General features: G+C 39.3%; 1 protein-coding gene across 1 annotated transcript in view; it reads right to left on the bottom strand.

The window, feature by feature from the left end:
* Positions 1 to 3138: 3138 nt before the first annotated feature.
* The window catches only part of CSE1L (CSE1 chromosome segregation 1-like (yeast)), a 39435-nt gene continuing 27736 nt past the window's right edge, over positions 3139 to 14837 (bottom strand). The window contains exons 14-24 of the mRNA XM_005866206.2: positions 13514 to 13650; positions 12302 to 12405; positions 10291 to 10388; positions 8805 to 8955; positions 8459 to 8667; positions 7968 to 8065; positions 7785 to 7870; positions 7261 to 7342; positions 5866 to 6012; positions 4892 to 5123; positions 3139 to 3736 (exon numbers count right to left, since the gene is read on the bottom strand). Of these exons, the coding sequence (XP_005866268.1) occupies positions 3647 to 3736; positions 4892 to 5123; positions 5866 to 6012; positions 7261 to 7342; positions 7785 to 7870; positions 7968 to 8065; positions 8459 to 8667; positions 8805 to 8955; positions 10291 to 10388; positions 12302 to 12405; positions 13514 to 13650 (1434 nt within the window). The 3' untranslated portion in view covers positions 3139 to 3646. The remainder of the gene's footprint in view (positions 3737 to 4891; positions 5124 to 5865; positions 6013 to 7260; positions 7343 to 7784; positions 7871 to 7967; positions 8066 to 8458; positions 8668 to 8804; positions 8956 to 10290; positions 10389 to 12301; positions 12406 to 13513; positions 13651 to 14837) is intronic.

The raw sequence follows: 14837 nt of genomic DNA on the forward strand, positions 1-14837 counted from the left end.
CCGTAAAAACAGACAAAAAACTTACTTGAAATTTCCAAATCCATAAATGAGTTGTCAAGCACTTATGCATTGAGGAGTGGTATAGGTTTCAATTCCTGAAAACACCATTTATGTTCTTGGAATTCCTTTGTCACTGTGTATAGAATATACATTTGAAACTATCATTTTTAAAACACCATATTTTAATCAGACTGTACTTTAAATGGCATCCCAATTTTATTAGCAAAAATTATGTATAACTTAGATTATGTATAACGTAGAAAATTGGTTCTGCTTTGCTTAATGTGCTTCATAACTCTAGTATTTTAAAAATACTTCCTTTGTACATTCTTTCACAAATATTAATCAAAACCTACTGAGACGGAAATACCCACTCGTCCTGCAGTGACAACAATTAAGCAGTATTTGTATAGTGGCAATTTTAAAAATGATTTTTAAATTTAAAAGTAAATTGTGAAAAATTAGCAAGTGTGCAGTGCACTTGCAATGGTGTATCCATTCTAAAGCTGGACTGTGAGGTATGCTCTGAGCACCTGGAGCTTGGCAGGGTGTAGGCAGGATCGGGTCTGCTGGCCTCTTCCTGCCTGCTCCAGCCCTGCTGGATCCAGCCTTCCACCACGATCAATGTCCCCACTTCCTTAGGCTGTCAAACAGTGGGAATCTCTCTTTCTCTGACCTTCGATATTGCTGTGATGGATTGATTAGTGGGCAGTTGGTTCCCCTTTGGAGCAAGAATCAGAATTCTCTATCACTTGTCACTTCTTCAGAATTCTTCTGAAGCAACTGCCTTTATAATTGTGTATTTGCGGTTGATCTTGTCCCAGAGGTCCCTTAAACTATCTTTTTTTTCTGTTCTGATTGGGTATTTTCTGTTATTTGTCTTCCAGCTGCCTATTTGTCTTTCTGCTTCATGTAATCTGCTGTTGATTCTCTCTGACATATTCTTCATTTCTGATTCTATTTATGATGTCTCTTTGTTATTCTCACCTAGTTCACCTATTTTTCTCCTAAGCTCATTAAAAATCCTGTAGCCATTTTGACTTTATTATTGTTCTTTCATTTGGGACATGCTTCTTCATCTTCTCATTTTCCTCTCTTTCTGTGTGATAGGTAGATCTGCTACATTTCCCAGTCTTGATGTCGCAGACATTTTGTGAGGCCCAAAGGCTCAGTCTCCCTGGCCACCTGAGTCTGGTGCTCTTTTGTATAGATTGTGTGCACCCTCTTGTTGCAGTTGAGCCTTGATTTCCATTGGCATGTCAGTGGGTGGAAGTGACCTTCCAGCTGACTAGCTGTGAGGTGGGGGTTGATCCCATTGAGTGTAAGTTGCTTTAGTGGAGTTCTGGTGCCAACCACGTCCAACCTTCAGGTGTGTCGTTTGCGGAGCTGGCTAGGAGGCGTTGTTCTGATGTGTTCTGCAGCTAACCACCAGCTGCATTAGTTCTAGTGCCTTAGGAGGGACTCCAGCATAGGTCAAAGTCTGCTGCTGTTTGTGCCTGACGTGGGGGCTGCCAGGTGGGAGCTACAAAGTGATCTAAGGTTGGTCCTGGGATTAGGAGGCTCTGGAGTGAGGCTATGCTGCAAAGCAAGGCTGGTTGCCATGAGTGTCGGACTCAGGGCCATCTGATGGAAGTTACTGTGCAAGTTGAGACTCATTGCCTCTTATGCCAGGCTTGGGGCTGCTTAGCCAGAGGTTCAGGGTATTCTGAGGCTAGTAGCTTGTTTGGGGGCCTTTGAGAGATTTTAGTAATGTCCATAGCACCACGGAGGAAGGACACTTGTGTGGAAAAGCTGCTGGAAGTGGCTTGGGAATGCAAGTTGGAGCATAGATCAGTGCTAGGTTAATGGAGAGCTGATTGGCACAGCCTGAGCCTGTTAACAAAGGATCGGTGGTGCCTGCCTTTGCTTTTGTCCTCAGAAGCTGCCCTTAAGCTAGTCAATTCACTTCCTCCCCATCGGCCCTTGGAACTTTTTAGTCTGGTAGCCCTGGCTGGTATCACTCAACGGAGCATCGGCCTATGGACTGAAGGGTCCCGGGTTCAATTCTGGTCAGGGGTGTGCAGGAGGCAGCTGATTAATGATTCTCTTTCATCACTGATGTTTATATCTCTCCCTTCCTCTCAAGTCAATAAAAAAATATTTTTTTTAAATTAAAAAAAAAAAAGAAAACTGGAGTCTGGTGTGGGTACCCCTCCACAGATGAGATACTCCTCCCGATTCTTGTCACATGTGGGGCCTTCCCAGTCACGTCTCTGCCCTCCTACTAGTCTCATCCTTGTTCCTTCTTCATCTTCAGGTGGTGGTTCTATAATTTAGTTGTAATTTGGATGTGGTTGTGGGAGAAGGTGGGCACAGTGTTTACCTTCTTCACCCTTTTGACTGCAAGTCCTCCTTGGAGAGGTTTTGGAGCCTCACTGACTGGCCAGGGTGCTCAGCAGGCACCATCTCAGGGACTTCTTCCATCGTTCCATCCTGAAAGCTGTAGTCTCAGCAAAGGATGCTCTCTGTGTAGGGTTGGTTCCAGCTTAACTCTGGACTTCAGGTATGGGGCTCCTAGGACACTAAGGTTGCTCTGCCTGCGAGTGGCAGGACCTGGACTCCCTTCTTCCCCTGCAGACCCACTTGGAGACGGTCAGGATGTCTTCTCAGCTGCTGTTTACTGCAGAACTGAGGTTCCTCAGAACAGCAATCGCCCTCCTCCCCAGATGCACAGGGCTGACTCTTAACTGCGAGAAGATGGGCATGTTCTCCCGGTCCAAGGTAAATAAGCCTCCTCTCGTGTTTCCCACTCTCCAATAGGTCTCCTGGGGTCCAAGAAACTTTTGCCTTGACCTGTCTATTGGGGCTTTTTTCACATAGACAGTGCCTCCCCATTACCAAGTTTCTCTCTCACATCATCCAGTTTATAAGGGAGGAAAGCCAGAAACAGGTAAATGATTTCATGTAGTTCATCGCTGCTTTCCCCCACCACACATATCATACAGCAACGCCAAAGAAGAGTATTAATGTTCCCTTGCAAAAAGACAAGTATTCTGAGTGAATTACTTAGAAATAAGGATTTTTATGGAGTCCGAGAGAGGAAAAAAGAATTTAAAGAAATTCATTATAAAAGTATCAGAGAGCACCAAAAACCTGTCCTTAGATACATTAAGTTTAGGGCTTTTTTAAATTGCTGATTACAGGTTTAAAACTATGAAATGTGCACTTTTTGGCAAGTCACCCCAGTGATTACTTACATTGCCAAATAAAAGCTGAAGGAAACAAACAAAAATACAAAGGACAAGAAAAACACAAATTGGCATCAACCTCAAAAAAGGATTTAGTAAGAGAAAAAGGAAGTTTCCACAGTCAGTGTCCGTCAAAATTCTAAAGTTATCCTAACAGTGCAAATGCTCAAATCAGTGTCTTATACTGAACTATTAACGCTTGGCCCTTGAAGCTGCAAACTGGACAAGCCATCCACTTAGATTATTTATTATAACACAAACCACCTAATATGCTCAGGGTTGAGTAAAACAACATTTAATATTTTTTACAAGATGGAATTTGTGACAAGGAAAACTTGCTTTGCTTTTATGCAGTTGTGCTCAGAAGTCTCCCAGCTTTCCCCATAAATCATCCTGGGCTTTATTAGCCAAATCATAGTTCAAAGCAGGGTCACACTGGCCGCCTGAAGGTACCCTTGGAGATACTGGAGGGCTTCTGCATTGAGGCTGGTGCTCACCATTGATGGAACCTACAAGAACCAAGAAACACACAAACCAGCTATTAGAGATCCTACCAACACAAACCCATCTCTACAAGAGAGCTGCCACAGCTCTGGGAAGAGCAGTCCGCATGACTATTGAAGGAATTCATTCCCAAGTAACTCAATTACTTTTATGCCTTAAAATATGAAATGGGTCTAAAAAGGGGAATTACTACTATTGTTCACTGTGGTAGAGGCAATGTGATGATGTTTTAAAAAGAAAGTCTTTATGAATTAGTGACGCTTAATGAAATACATATGGGTGAAATGACATGCTGCCCGAGGCTCTAAAATTCTCTAGCAAAGGGGGAGGAGGAACTCATGAAACAAACAGGATTGGCAAATTATAATAATTGAAGGTCAGCATACTATTTCTCGGTATTTTTGTTTTCCATAACAACAATGAAAAAATATAAACATCTTAAGACTGTAAAAGGCGCCTTAGCTGGTTTGGATCAGTGGATAGAGCGTCAGCCTGTGGACTGAAGCGTCCCAGGTTCGATTCCAGCCAAGGGCACATGCCCAGGTTGCGGGCTCGATCCACAGTAGAGGGTGTGCAGGAGGCAGCCAATCGATGGTTCTCTCTTATCATTGATGTATCTATCTCTCTCTCCCTCTCCCTTCCTCTCTGAAATCAATAAAGAAAAAAAAAAAAAAAGACTGTAAAAGGCAATGGCTAATGGAAAAGTATAGGCATTAATAGGTTTGCTCTATATTCCAGTATTTAATTTCTGAGTATGGATATAAAATTAATTACTCAATCTGGGAAATAAATACATTCTTATTTTAGAAACACTGATTAGTTCCCTCCTGGTACACACCCCAACCTTTGATCAAATACACAACGTGGGGATGTGTCCTGAAACCCTAGCCCTTTTGGTACACTCCAACCGAGTCACAGTGGAAATAAATTTCTAGTCAAAGGGCTTTATCCCTGAGATTTGCCCCGACAATGATTTGCTTAAAATATTTTTGTAGCCCATAATTTTTAAAATAGTCTTGACTATAGATAAATGATTTGTTTGATTATGCTGACCAATGATAACAGGTACCAGAACAACTATTATCCTCTTAACTTCCCATAAAGGTGTCAAAGACTATTGATTACAGCATCCTTTGATAACAAAGATACTTAATACTTACCCTTCCTGGACAGGCAGTAGACAATTTGTGAAGTGACTGTGCCAGGTGAATCTTGGGGTTGGTCACCATTTGACCTACAGGATCATGCTCTTTTTTCCCAGCAAATGCCAACTGTGAGAAGGCAGTCTGGTATCCTGGTGTATCTTCTATGTCAATAAAATGTTCTTCATCAGGAATGGAATCATCCTCAGGTAACTCAAAAAGTCCAATCAGAGACTGCAATAAAGGAGTCCTGGATTGAAGAAAACAAGACAAAAGATTAATACACAGCAATTCCTTAGAAACACAAATTATAGACTCAGTCTCAAGAATAGCAAAGGACCAATGAAATAAAGATGGACATCAGTGCTTAGGCCTATCCAGAAACCATTTTTCAATTCTTTAGTCAGAGCACCCCAATTTCTCCTCTGAAAACTATTCCATCCCCAGAGATCTCAAGCGAGCAGTGTGACCCAGGCCTAGCTAGTGAGAAGGCTGTGTGACCCAAGCCAAATGAAGGAGATTCAATGCTAGAAGGTGGAAGGAATAAGCCTCAAGTTGTCACTTTATGAAAGGACTAGCTGGCTAAGTGAAGAAGAGGCAAGAGGTCAAGTAAAGTTAGGTTTGTTGGACATTGAGCACACACATGTAAGACCTTCCCTGAACCTATTCAGTTTCTCTTAAGACTGAGGCCAGTTTACTTGGGCACCTATCAAAATAGTGTTAGAGATTATTGAGAACAGGAACTTTTACCAGACTCTCAAAAGGTCTATGAATTTTTTCCCTCACCCAACAAAATGTTAAGAATCAGGAAATAAGATCTTCTTAGGCCCAGAAGGATCCACACAAGTCATGTCTTGGACCTGATGGTTGCTAGTGGAGAAGCTAAAATCAGAACCAAATTCTCTTGGCCCTCAAGAAAGTACGCTTGGCTGATTTTGCAGTCATAGGAAAGGAAGCTATAATTTCCAAGAACTTTAGAATGAAGTACTTGCCATAGCTTGGTATACTCAGTGTCCATCATTGGGGGACATTCTGTTAGTAATTTGGTTATGCCAACCGCACAAATTTTTTTCTCTACATTTCCAGATACTTTCTGAATTTCAGGAATAATAATTTTTTCCAAAACCATTCCAAACATTCTGTTAAAACAAAATAAGCCCAGTCAATATTAAATTAGACTATAATTATCAGTTAAACAGGTGTTATTTATACTCAGTGACTCCTTATAAATATTAAAAATTTCAAAATAATAAGGTTGCATTGAATGGTAGAGCCTTAGAGATGACAAAACACCAAACCTGCCCTGTGGCCAGCTGCCACCATCTTTTGTGAAGACAAAAGCCTATGCTCAATCTTCATAGTCATTGTTGGTTTTGTATGTTTTTATTTTTAAAGTACTCAAGAAATCTTTATAAAACTAGGAATTAGAAAAAAGAATCACCCATCACCCAGCAATAACTAGTTTTAACATTTTAGGTTTATAAACTTCCCTATTTTCTATGCCTACATATCTACAACTATGTAGATGTTAATGGCTGTACTAAAAAATTATTTTGGCCATCATTCCATGTTGTTGCAAACATCTTAGAAGTTTCCCATGATGCAAATGTCTCAGATTATACATTAATGAATCCTTTGAAATGAAAATAGTGGGTATCAAAGAGTTTAGACATTTTAATGCTCTACAGAAAGGGTGCATGTTTGCTTTCTAGAAAGATCATGCCAATTTAAGCACCCACTAGCAGTGCATGAACTGCTGACTTCCTCACAATCCTTTATTTCCAGAATGTGTATTTTCTGGTCCTACTCTTTAGGTTAATTCATTTTTTACATTTTATTCAATTTTGAATTATTTTGATACCCTCACAGATACAGCGACCTAAAGTGAGTTTTTTTCCCATCCTCTATCAATTTCTTTACATCCTTCTTTCCCTACTAAATGGGGAATGTTACCCAACATTCTTTGCATATACATGAAGGCAGTTTTACTGATCCAAACTTTTCTTTTGAAAAATCACGCTGTTAAAGGCTCCTGAAGACAACACTGGCTTTGGAGAATGCTAGAGTAGGGAATAACTTTGAGAATTAGGGAAATGTTTACAGGATGTTCTTCTTTATGACCTAATATACCCCAAGAATATTTGAAAACCACACAGATAGAATCACTGCACGAAGAACTATGAAATTATCTATAAAACAGATATTGGTTTATTCTTTTAAAAATAAAATACAGCCCTGGCCAGTTGGTTAGAGAATGGTCCTGAGATGCCAAGGTTGCAGGTTCAATCCTCAGGCAGGGCACATACAAGAATCGACCAATGAATAATGAATAAGTGGAACAAACTGATGTTTCTCTCACTAAAATATAATAATAAAAACAAACTTACTTTGGTTGTATTCCATCAAATATTTCTTGTAGTGCCAGCGCCCCATATTTTATGCAATACAAATTAATAAAGACTAAGAAACCTGTTGAAAGGAGATGGAAATTTATCAATATATAGGACTCACTGCACTAAATAAGTGATTTAGTAGTTTACCAGATATATTTGTCATCATTAAAAAAAAAAACCCAATGACTAACTTTAGCATCAATACTTCCCTTTTAATACAATTTAACATATAGATTTTCTGCCTTTATAGTATAAGCAAAAAAAATCTACATGTAGTTTATGATTTATATTTTTTATCATTTCTATTTAAAATATTTTGATACTTAAGTTTATAAACTAACCTTTGGAATGCAATATATATGAAATGATTTAGTGTTTGAGAAATACAAACATCTTAAAGTATTTTATATGTAACATTTATAACTGATAAAAACGTTTGTGTGTAACCATAACATCTAAGAGTTTTAAGCTACTTTCCTTCATTATTTCTGCAGGAACACTGAAATTATTTTACTTACTCTTGATAAACTTTGTTGTTTTGGAATTTTGAAGTCTCTGGAATAATAGAATGAAGATTTGCTTCCTGTATTGGTCAACTGACTCACTAAAGAAATGAATAAAAGCAACAATGTAAAATCAGCATTTTTCTGAGTTCCTAACAGAATCCTTGTCTAATGTACGAGATTGTATTTCATACTCACGGAGGCATGTGTTCTATGATACTGTTTAGAAGATAAAAACCTTGGTGGTCATTGGCTTTGGATGCAATGAGCTTCTGGAAAACACCTAACAACCCAGGCTACAACAAAACAGATCAAATAACAGTTAAAGTGGCAAGGCTTAATTATTCTAAAAGTTAAGCAGGTGATATATATCTTGGAAAAGAGAGCACACTGTAATAATCTAATTTGCATTTTCACTTTAGTTCTTATGTCTGAGGTGTAGAAAAAAATAATCCCACTTCAACAAGCCCTTAGTTTTACATTCTTAAATTAACCTTAACCTATTTGTTATCTTTTTATTTTCCGCCATGGCAATAACTAAAGGATACCTAATGCTAATAAAATATACATTAATATTTCCTAATTACTTCCCTTTTTACTAAATTTAAGAATTTTTAAAAATCTGCCATCCCTTGTTTCTCTCAGCTACCTTAGAAAATTACATTTACATCAAAATAAATCTGACTCACTATTTTGTCAGCTGCAGCACTTGCTATTGTATTTGAACCGCGTTCTAGGAATGCTTGGAGAAGCCTCACTAGAGCAGGGATATTTCCTGTTCTTTCCCAAAGCACTGGCTGAAGGAGATGAGGAAATAAGGCCATATAGGAAGACGGAATATCATTTTTGTGTGTTTCCAGAAGCAAAGACATCACTTGAAAGACATACGGAATAAACTCTGTTGAGGAAAATAACAGCTGTCAGCTTTATAATCAATGGCTCTGACACAAAAGGTTCACATTGTTAGGAACACTGTGTTTATAACCCCTTCAATAATTTTATTCAGTTAAGAAGAAAACAACTCCTTTAACTTACCTTGTACATCATTCTGTAAAATTTCAGTAAACACCAGAAACAAAGCCTCTTCAAAATTTACAACAGCAGCAGGGTTGGCTTTGCACGTTATTCTTATGGATAAACATATTGCTTCAAACATATAGTGATTAAAGTGAGGTTTGCTTGGGTTCTGAAATTTTAAAAAAAGGCTTATTATTATAATAATCCAAGTGACTATATTAAATGTCATTTAGAAGAAAACACACCTAACTGTCTAAAACACATTACAAGAGATGCCATCTTTTTAAAAGTCAGTATGGTATTAAGAGAAAATACCAAACACACTAAAAAGCCTGCATATATGTTAAAATTTTACACTCACTTTAAAATTCAGAAAACAAAACAACACTTGGTAATATCTGTTTGTATTATTTTTTTTAAATACTATTACTAAAAAGTATTTCAGAGTCACAGGGAGGTGACAACACAAGCCTCAGTTGCCTGTGCTGTAAGGAACTTATCTTCAACTCATGCTTTTCTAGAGCCGTCGCCCTAAGTAGTGGCAGAAGAAATGAGCAGGGACATGTAAGTCCTGGCTCTGCCAATAGCTTTGTGTGGGACCTTAGACAAACTTTAACCTCCACAGGCTTTGATGTCTGTATCTACAGTGATAACCCTTCATATCAGCAGTTTTCTTGGAAGGCTACTACATAAAGCTGAGGACCTCAGAAGATGTGTGAGGAGGGGAGCAGGGGGCGCAAAGGATGTGACCCTGCTTCTCTTCTCGAAATTCCCCAAGGTCCAAAGTAGTCCAAAACCCTTACCCAGACCTCAGTGAAAAAATAATCACTGTTCTCCAAAATCCCTCTAATACTTCCCATAAATTTATCTCCTTCCCATACAATTATTAGGAAAAGAATGAATCAAATATCTGTAAAATTTCTGATCAAAGGAGGAGTTAATAGACTCTTGTGTGTCCACCTGGTACAAAGCTTTCCTAAGATTCAGATTATCTATACTTTCTCAATTTTCTTTAACTTGTTACTTTTTAAATGAGAATAAAAACGTTCTAGCCCTGACCGGTTTGGCTCAGTGGATAGAGCGTCGGCCTGCGGACTGAAAGGTCCCAGGTTCAATTCCGGTAAAGGGCATGTCTTGGTTGCGGGCACATCCCCAGTGGGAGTGTGCAGGAGGCAGCTGATCGATGTTTCTCTATCATCGATGTTTCTAACTCTCTATCCCTCTCCCTTCCTCTCTGTAAAAAAAATCAATAAAATATATTAAAAAAACAACAACAACAAAAAAGTTCTAAAGTTTTTGAGACTATACGTAAAGGGGAGTGCTTACATGTCTGCAATCTAATGTCACCCCACACTTTCAGAAAATGCACATTAACTGTTGGGTCAAGAAGAATTCAAAGACCTTTTCCTTAAGTCTGACCTATTGCCAGGGAATCCTGATGCTTAAACAGTTTATAGCATGAGTTTTTAAAAACAGGCTGTACTTTCAGAAGTGGTTCTGTTACCTTACTAACAGCTAATAGCTTCTGGGTAAGCTGAGTGATGAGAGTAGGGATATAAGGGATTATGGCTTCTTGTAGGAGGGAAAAACTTCTCATGATAGCTGTAAAATATAAAAACAGCAAAAACAAATAGTTTAGTTAAACTTCAGAACAAAATAGTGGTTGGGGAATTCATCATCTGACATTTTAAGACCCTTAGACAACCTCCAGATAGCTCTGTATTTAAAATCTAAATTTCCCTTTTAAAATTAGGCCAGGGACTGGCAACAATAGTTAGCTGGGAAATATTGAGTATTTCCAGAGGGCATAAGGCTTAAAGAATTTTAAAAGGGACAATAAAAAAATAATGAAGTGACTAAAGATACAGACAAAGAGGAGGATGAAGTAGTATTAGTATTCCAAGTTTCTTTCACTTAGAAATCAGTGGCAGAAAGCATTCAGTCCTGGCCTATTGGAAACATGATTGCACCTGATCATCCCCCCTAAAAGAGAGATTAGGAGCATAAGAAAAATCTGAATATACATATGAAGCTATGGAGGGTCCATATTGCAAATATATTGCTCATTAAGATGCCTATAAACATTTGTCATGGGAGATAAACACATTAAGCTAAAAAATGTATGATAGCCAATTTTGCACAAACAGAGTAGATGTTCCCTAAGTAGAGCACGTACTATATGCCAGACACACAGGATAGAAAGTTATACTCCCTTGCCTCCTAAACTTTGCAATGATGTTTCCTCTACCTGAGCCAAAGCCTCACCCTCCTACTAGCTAACTGCTATCGATCCCTCACCTCAGCTTAGACCTACTTCCTAGAGAAAGCCTGTCCCTGAGTTAGGTTACTAGGGTTAGAGGAAGGATCAGTGTCGCTCCTCTGGGCTGACAAACCTTTCATTCACTCATATCACAGTACTTCCTGGGTGCTCTTGCATACGCGAAGAACACAGCAACAAAGGCCAGCAGTCATTACCTATCGCTATTGGGAGAAGTCCAGTGCTGAAAACACATACACATAAATGCATGTACAAATGTGTACACACCCCAGGGGTCCTGACCCAGGACAGGCATCAGTTTCTTTTTTTTTTTTTAATAAATTTTATTGATTTTTCACAGAGAGGAAGGGAAGGGGATAGAGAGAAACATCGATGAGAGAGAAACATCGATCAGCTGCCTCTTGCATACCCTCGACTGGGGATGTGCCCGCAACCAAGGTACATGCCCTTGGCCGGAATCGAACCCGGGACCCTTTAGCCCGCAGGGCAACGCTCTATCCACTGAGCCAAACCGGTCAGGGCCAGGCATCAGTTTCTTTGAAAAGCATTTCCTACGAATCTGACACTGCTAGTCTCTTGGAATCCAGCACTGAATAAGACAATGCCTGCCCCTGAAGTCAGAGCTGTCAGCAAGACACTCTCCTAATGGACAACCTGGCAGGTGGTTACAGCTGCCTGTATCCTCGGCAGTATGTCTATGAGGGCAGTACCTGTGTGGGGTCCACTAAATGCAGCCAGGTGTCACACCAAGACCCAGCATACACAGCGTGCCATCACTGAATGTTGTTTGATCTAACCTTTGCCCTCAAGAAATTCAATCTAGCCCTGGCTGGTTTGACTCAGAGGATAGAGTGTCGGCCTGTGGACTGAAGGGTCCCAGGTTTGATTCCAAACAAGGGCACATGCCCAGGTTGCGGGCTCAATTCCCACTAGGGGGCATGCAGGAGGCAGCCGATCAATGATTCTCATCATTGATGTTTCTATAAAAAAAAATTTTTTTTAAAGCAATCTAGGGAAGGAACAATAGGAGTTTGCTACTTTTTCTTTAATAAGAATTCTCTATCAAATTAAGGTAAAACTTTTTCCTGAAATCACTGTTAACAGTAAAAAAAACAATATTCTTTATTTCCAAATACCTAAACCTAGCTAATTCTTGGCTAACAGTATACAACTCACTATTTACTCTTATAACCAGAAATTAGATACTTATAGTCTATACACCAGGGAAACAGCCTACCTTTCATAATATATTCATTTTCTGAAGAGCCAGGAAGTGTGAGAGCTTTGAAAAGGTTTGTTAGCAGAATCTCAACAAACGGTGCGATTTCTGCAGCTGTAAAGCTATAGATGAAAAAACAGCTTTCAGTCACTACCAACTCTTGAGCTTGTCACTATGGATTACCCTTGGCAACTATTAAATCACACTTCTTGGCATAAAAGTGAGCCATCTCCCACCATCAACAATCAGCAGACAGCTTAGGAAAATAATTTTTTATATGTGCTCATGTTAAATTCCTAAGGCACATCTGATACCAATCAGTTAAACAAGCCAAAACCCGAGCAAACCCAACATCATCTGAAGCTGTTAAGGTCATCCCTGGTTCATATCACCATCAAGGACAGGACTCAGACCCTCAGGGAACTGTCACTTCTTCCTGGAGGTGGAGCAGATTCAGAACTGTTTCCTGCATAAATTCCAGTCCTGAAGAGATACTGGCTTGACTCAACAAAATAATCTCCTTTCAACCCTTGGTTTCTGAGAATATCTGCATTTCAAGTTCTTGATGAAGAAAACCTAAAATTGTTTTCCATCTCTTACCCAAAGCTCAGTTTAAGAAATAACACTGTTAAAGAACGGCCTGAAAGACATGCTGTTGTTTTACATTTTATCCTTGGATCGGGCCAGAAAAGCTACTATCTTGGACCATAGAAAATTCTTTTTTACTCAGCTGTGTCACATCTCAGCACTGCATAAAAACAGCCAGCTGAAAATAACTATACTGCATGATGCTGCTCAGAACACAACTACTACGCATACTCCCTCCATGAAGGCCCACTTCTGAGATGCCTTCTGAGTAACTGTTTAATCTCATGGACATTGTGGAAATTTTAACTCATCAAGTTTCCCTCTTTCACTTGGTTGCTAGGAGACCACACATAAAATTCAAGAGTTTCTTTAACTACTGTATAGGATCCTGACACACATTTCTGTTCATTAAATGCACCCCAGTTACTTTCCTTTGCTGCAACTTCCTCTACTCAACTTGATTATCATAATTTATCTGTTCTGGCATGCTGCCTCAGATCCTTCCGGATTGACAGTATAAATGAGTAAACAGTACACATTTATTTTTCTGACTCTTAGTGAAATTTTGAATACATTGAGATATCTCTGACCCACCCCACCCCAAGGTGAAGAAATGTAAATTGCTTAGAACTCAATACTTACAGAGCGGTGTGGTTAGGCCCCCTCATAGTGAACAGCCTCTCAAGAGCATGTGCTGCGTAAGTATGAACAACAATACTTTCAGCTTGAAGATAATTAATCAAGAGAGGAACAGAGACCAAAAGCTGTTCTTTTGGTACCTGAAAAATACAATAATATGCATCTCTAACTCAACGATCTTTAAGTAAAAAACAACTGGAAGAAAAGGACTTGCTGAATCTAAAAAGTGTTCTTTCAACTGTTACAATGGGAAATATGATGGAGAAACCAAAACTTCTACCACAACACAATGGTTCAATTCACATTCTCTTTTCCAATTCTCTTTCTCTGAACATAAAAACTATGATAAGGGTAACATCTTGCATACCATAAAATAGTATCATGGAGAAACAGACTAAGATTTCATTCATCTTAAGAAATATACTTTTCCCCATGTAGCCATTTCTTGGAAAAGTCATTCAAGCTTTGTGCCTTATTTTCTCTTCAAAAAAGGGGGGAGGGCAACAAAAATAAGAATACTAATCTTCTTTAAAAGCCTCTAAAATTTACATTATTCATTCACTAGCCTCTAAAACAAAAGAGCTTCATAAGGTTGCATGTAACCTTGGTGAATACTTGCCAAAGACACAAAAAAATTACGAATGAGGAAATTAAAGAATCATCCACAGGAAATAAACTATGGCATATTCTTACAATGGAATACTACATAGCTATTAAAAATAAACTCTAACACTTCTAATAAATGAATAACTCTCTAAAACAATGTTAAGCACACAAAAGCAAGATGTGTGGGCCAATACCGATATCTACACTAATAAAAGAGAAACATGGTAATTGGCGTACGACCGCTACCCTTCCCATTGGCTAATCAGCATATCCTTATGCAAATTAACTGTCAGCCAAGATGGCGGCCGGCAGCCATGCACTGAAGTGAACACAGGGAGGCTCACTTGCTCCAGTGACTGCAGACGCCAACGTTCCCCGCCTAACTTGCCGGCCTCTGAGTTGCAACTCTAAGCAACTATGTACTATGTTGCAAATGTAGAAGCTAAACAAAAGCCCAGAAACCAGCTTTCAGCCTGCCGGGATCTCAGAGCTGAAGTTATACATTGTTTCGATTATAGAACGGCAAACAAACCAGATACGAAGCCTCAGAGCTAGAGCCAGAGCTAAAGCTGGCCCAGAATAAAATAAAAAAAAAGAGAAAAAAAAGGAGCGGTGGGGAGCTTCAGTCAACAACCGCCAGCCTGAAAGCAGCCCTCAGCCCCTCACCCAGACTGGCCAGGCACCCCAGTGGGGACCCCCACCCTGAAGGGGGTGTGACCAG

Source organism: Myotis brandtii, unplaced genomic scaffold (genome assembly GCF_000412655.1).
Source record: "Myotis brandtii unplaced genomic scaffold, ASM41265v1 scaffold225, whole genome shotgun sequence".
NCBI classification, from domain to species: Eukaryota; Metazoa; Chordata; class Mammalia; order Chiroptera; family Vespertilionidae; genus Myotis; species Myotis brandtii.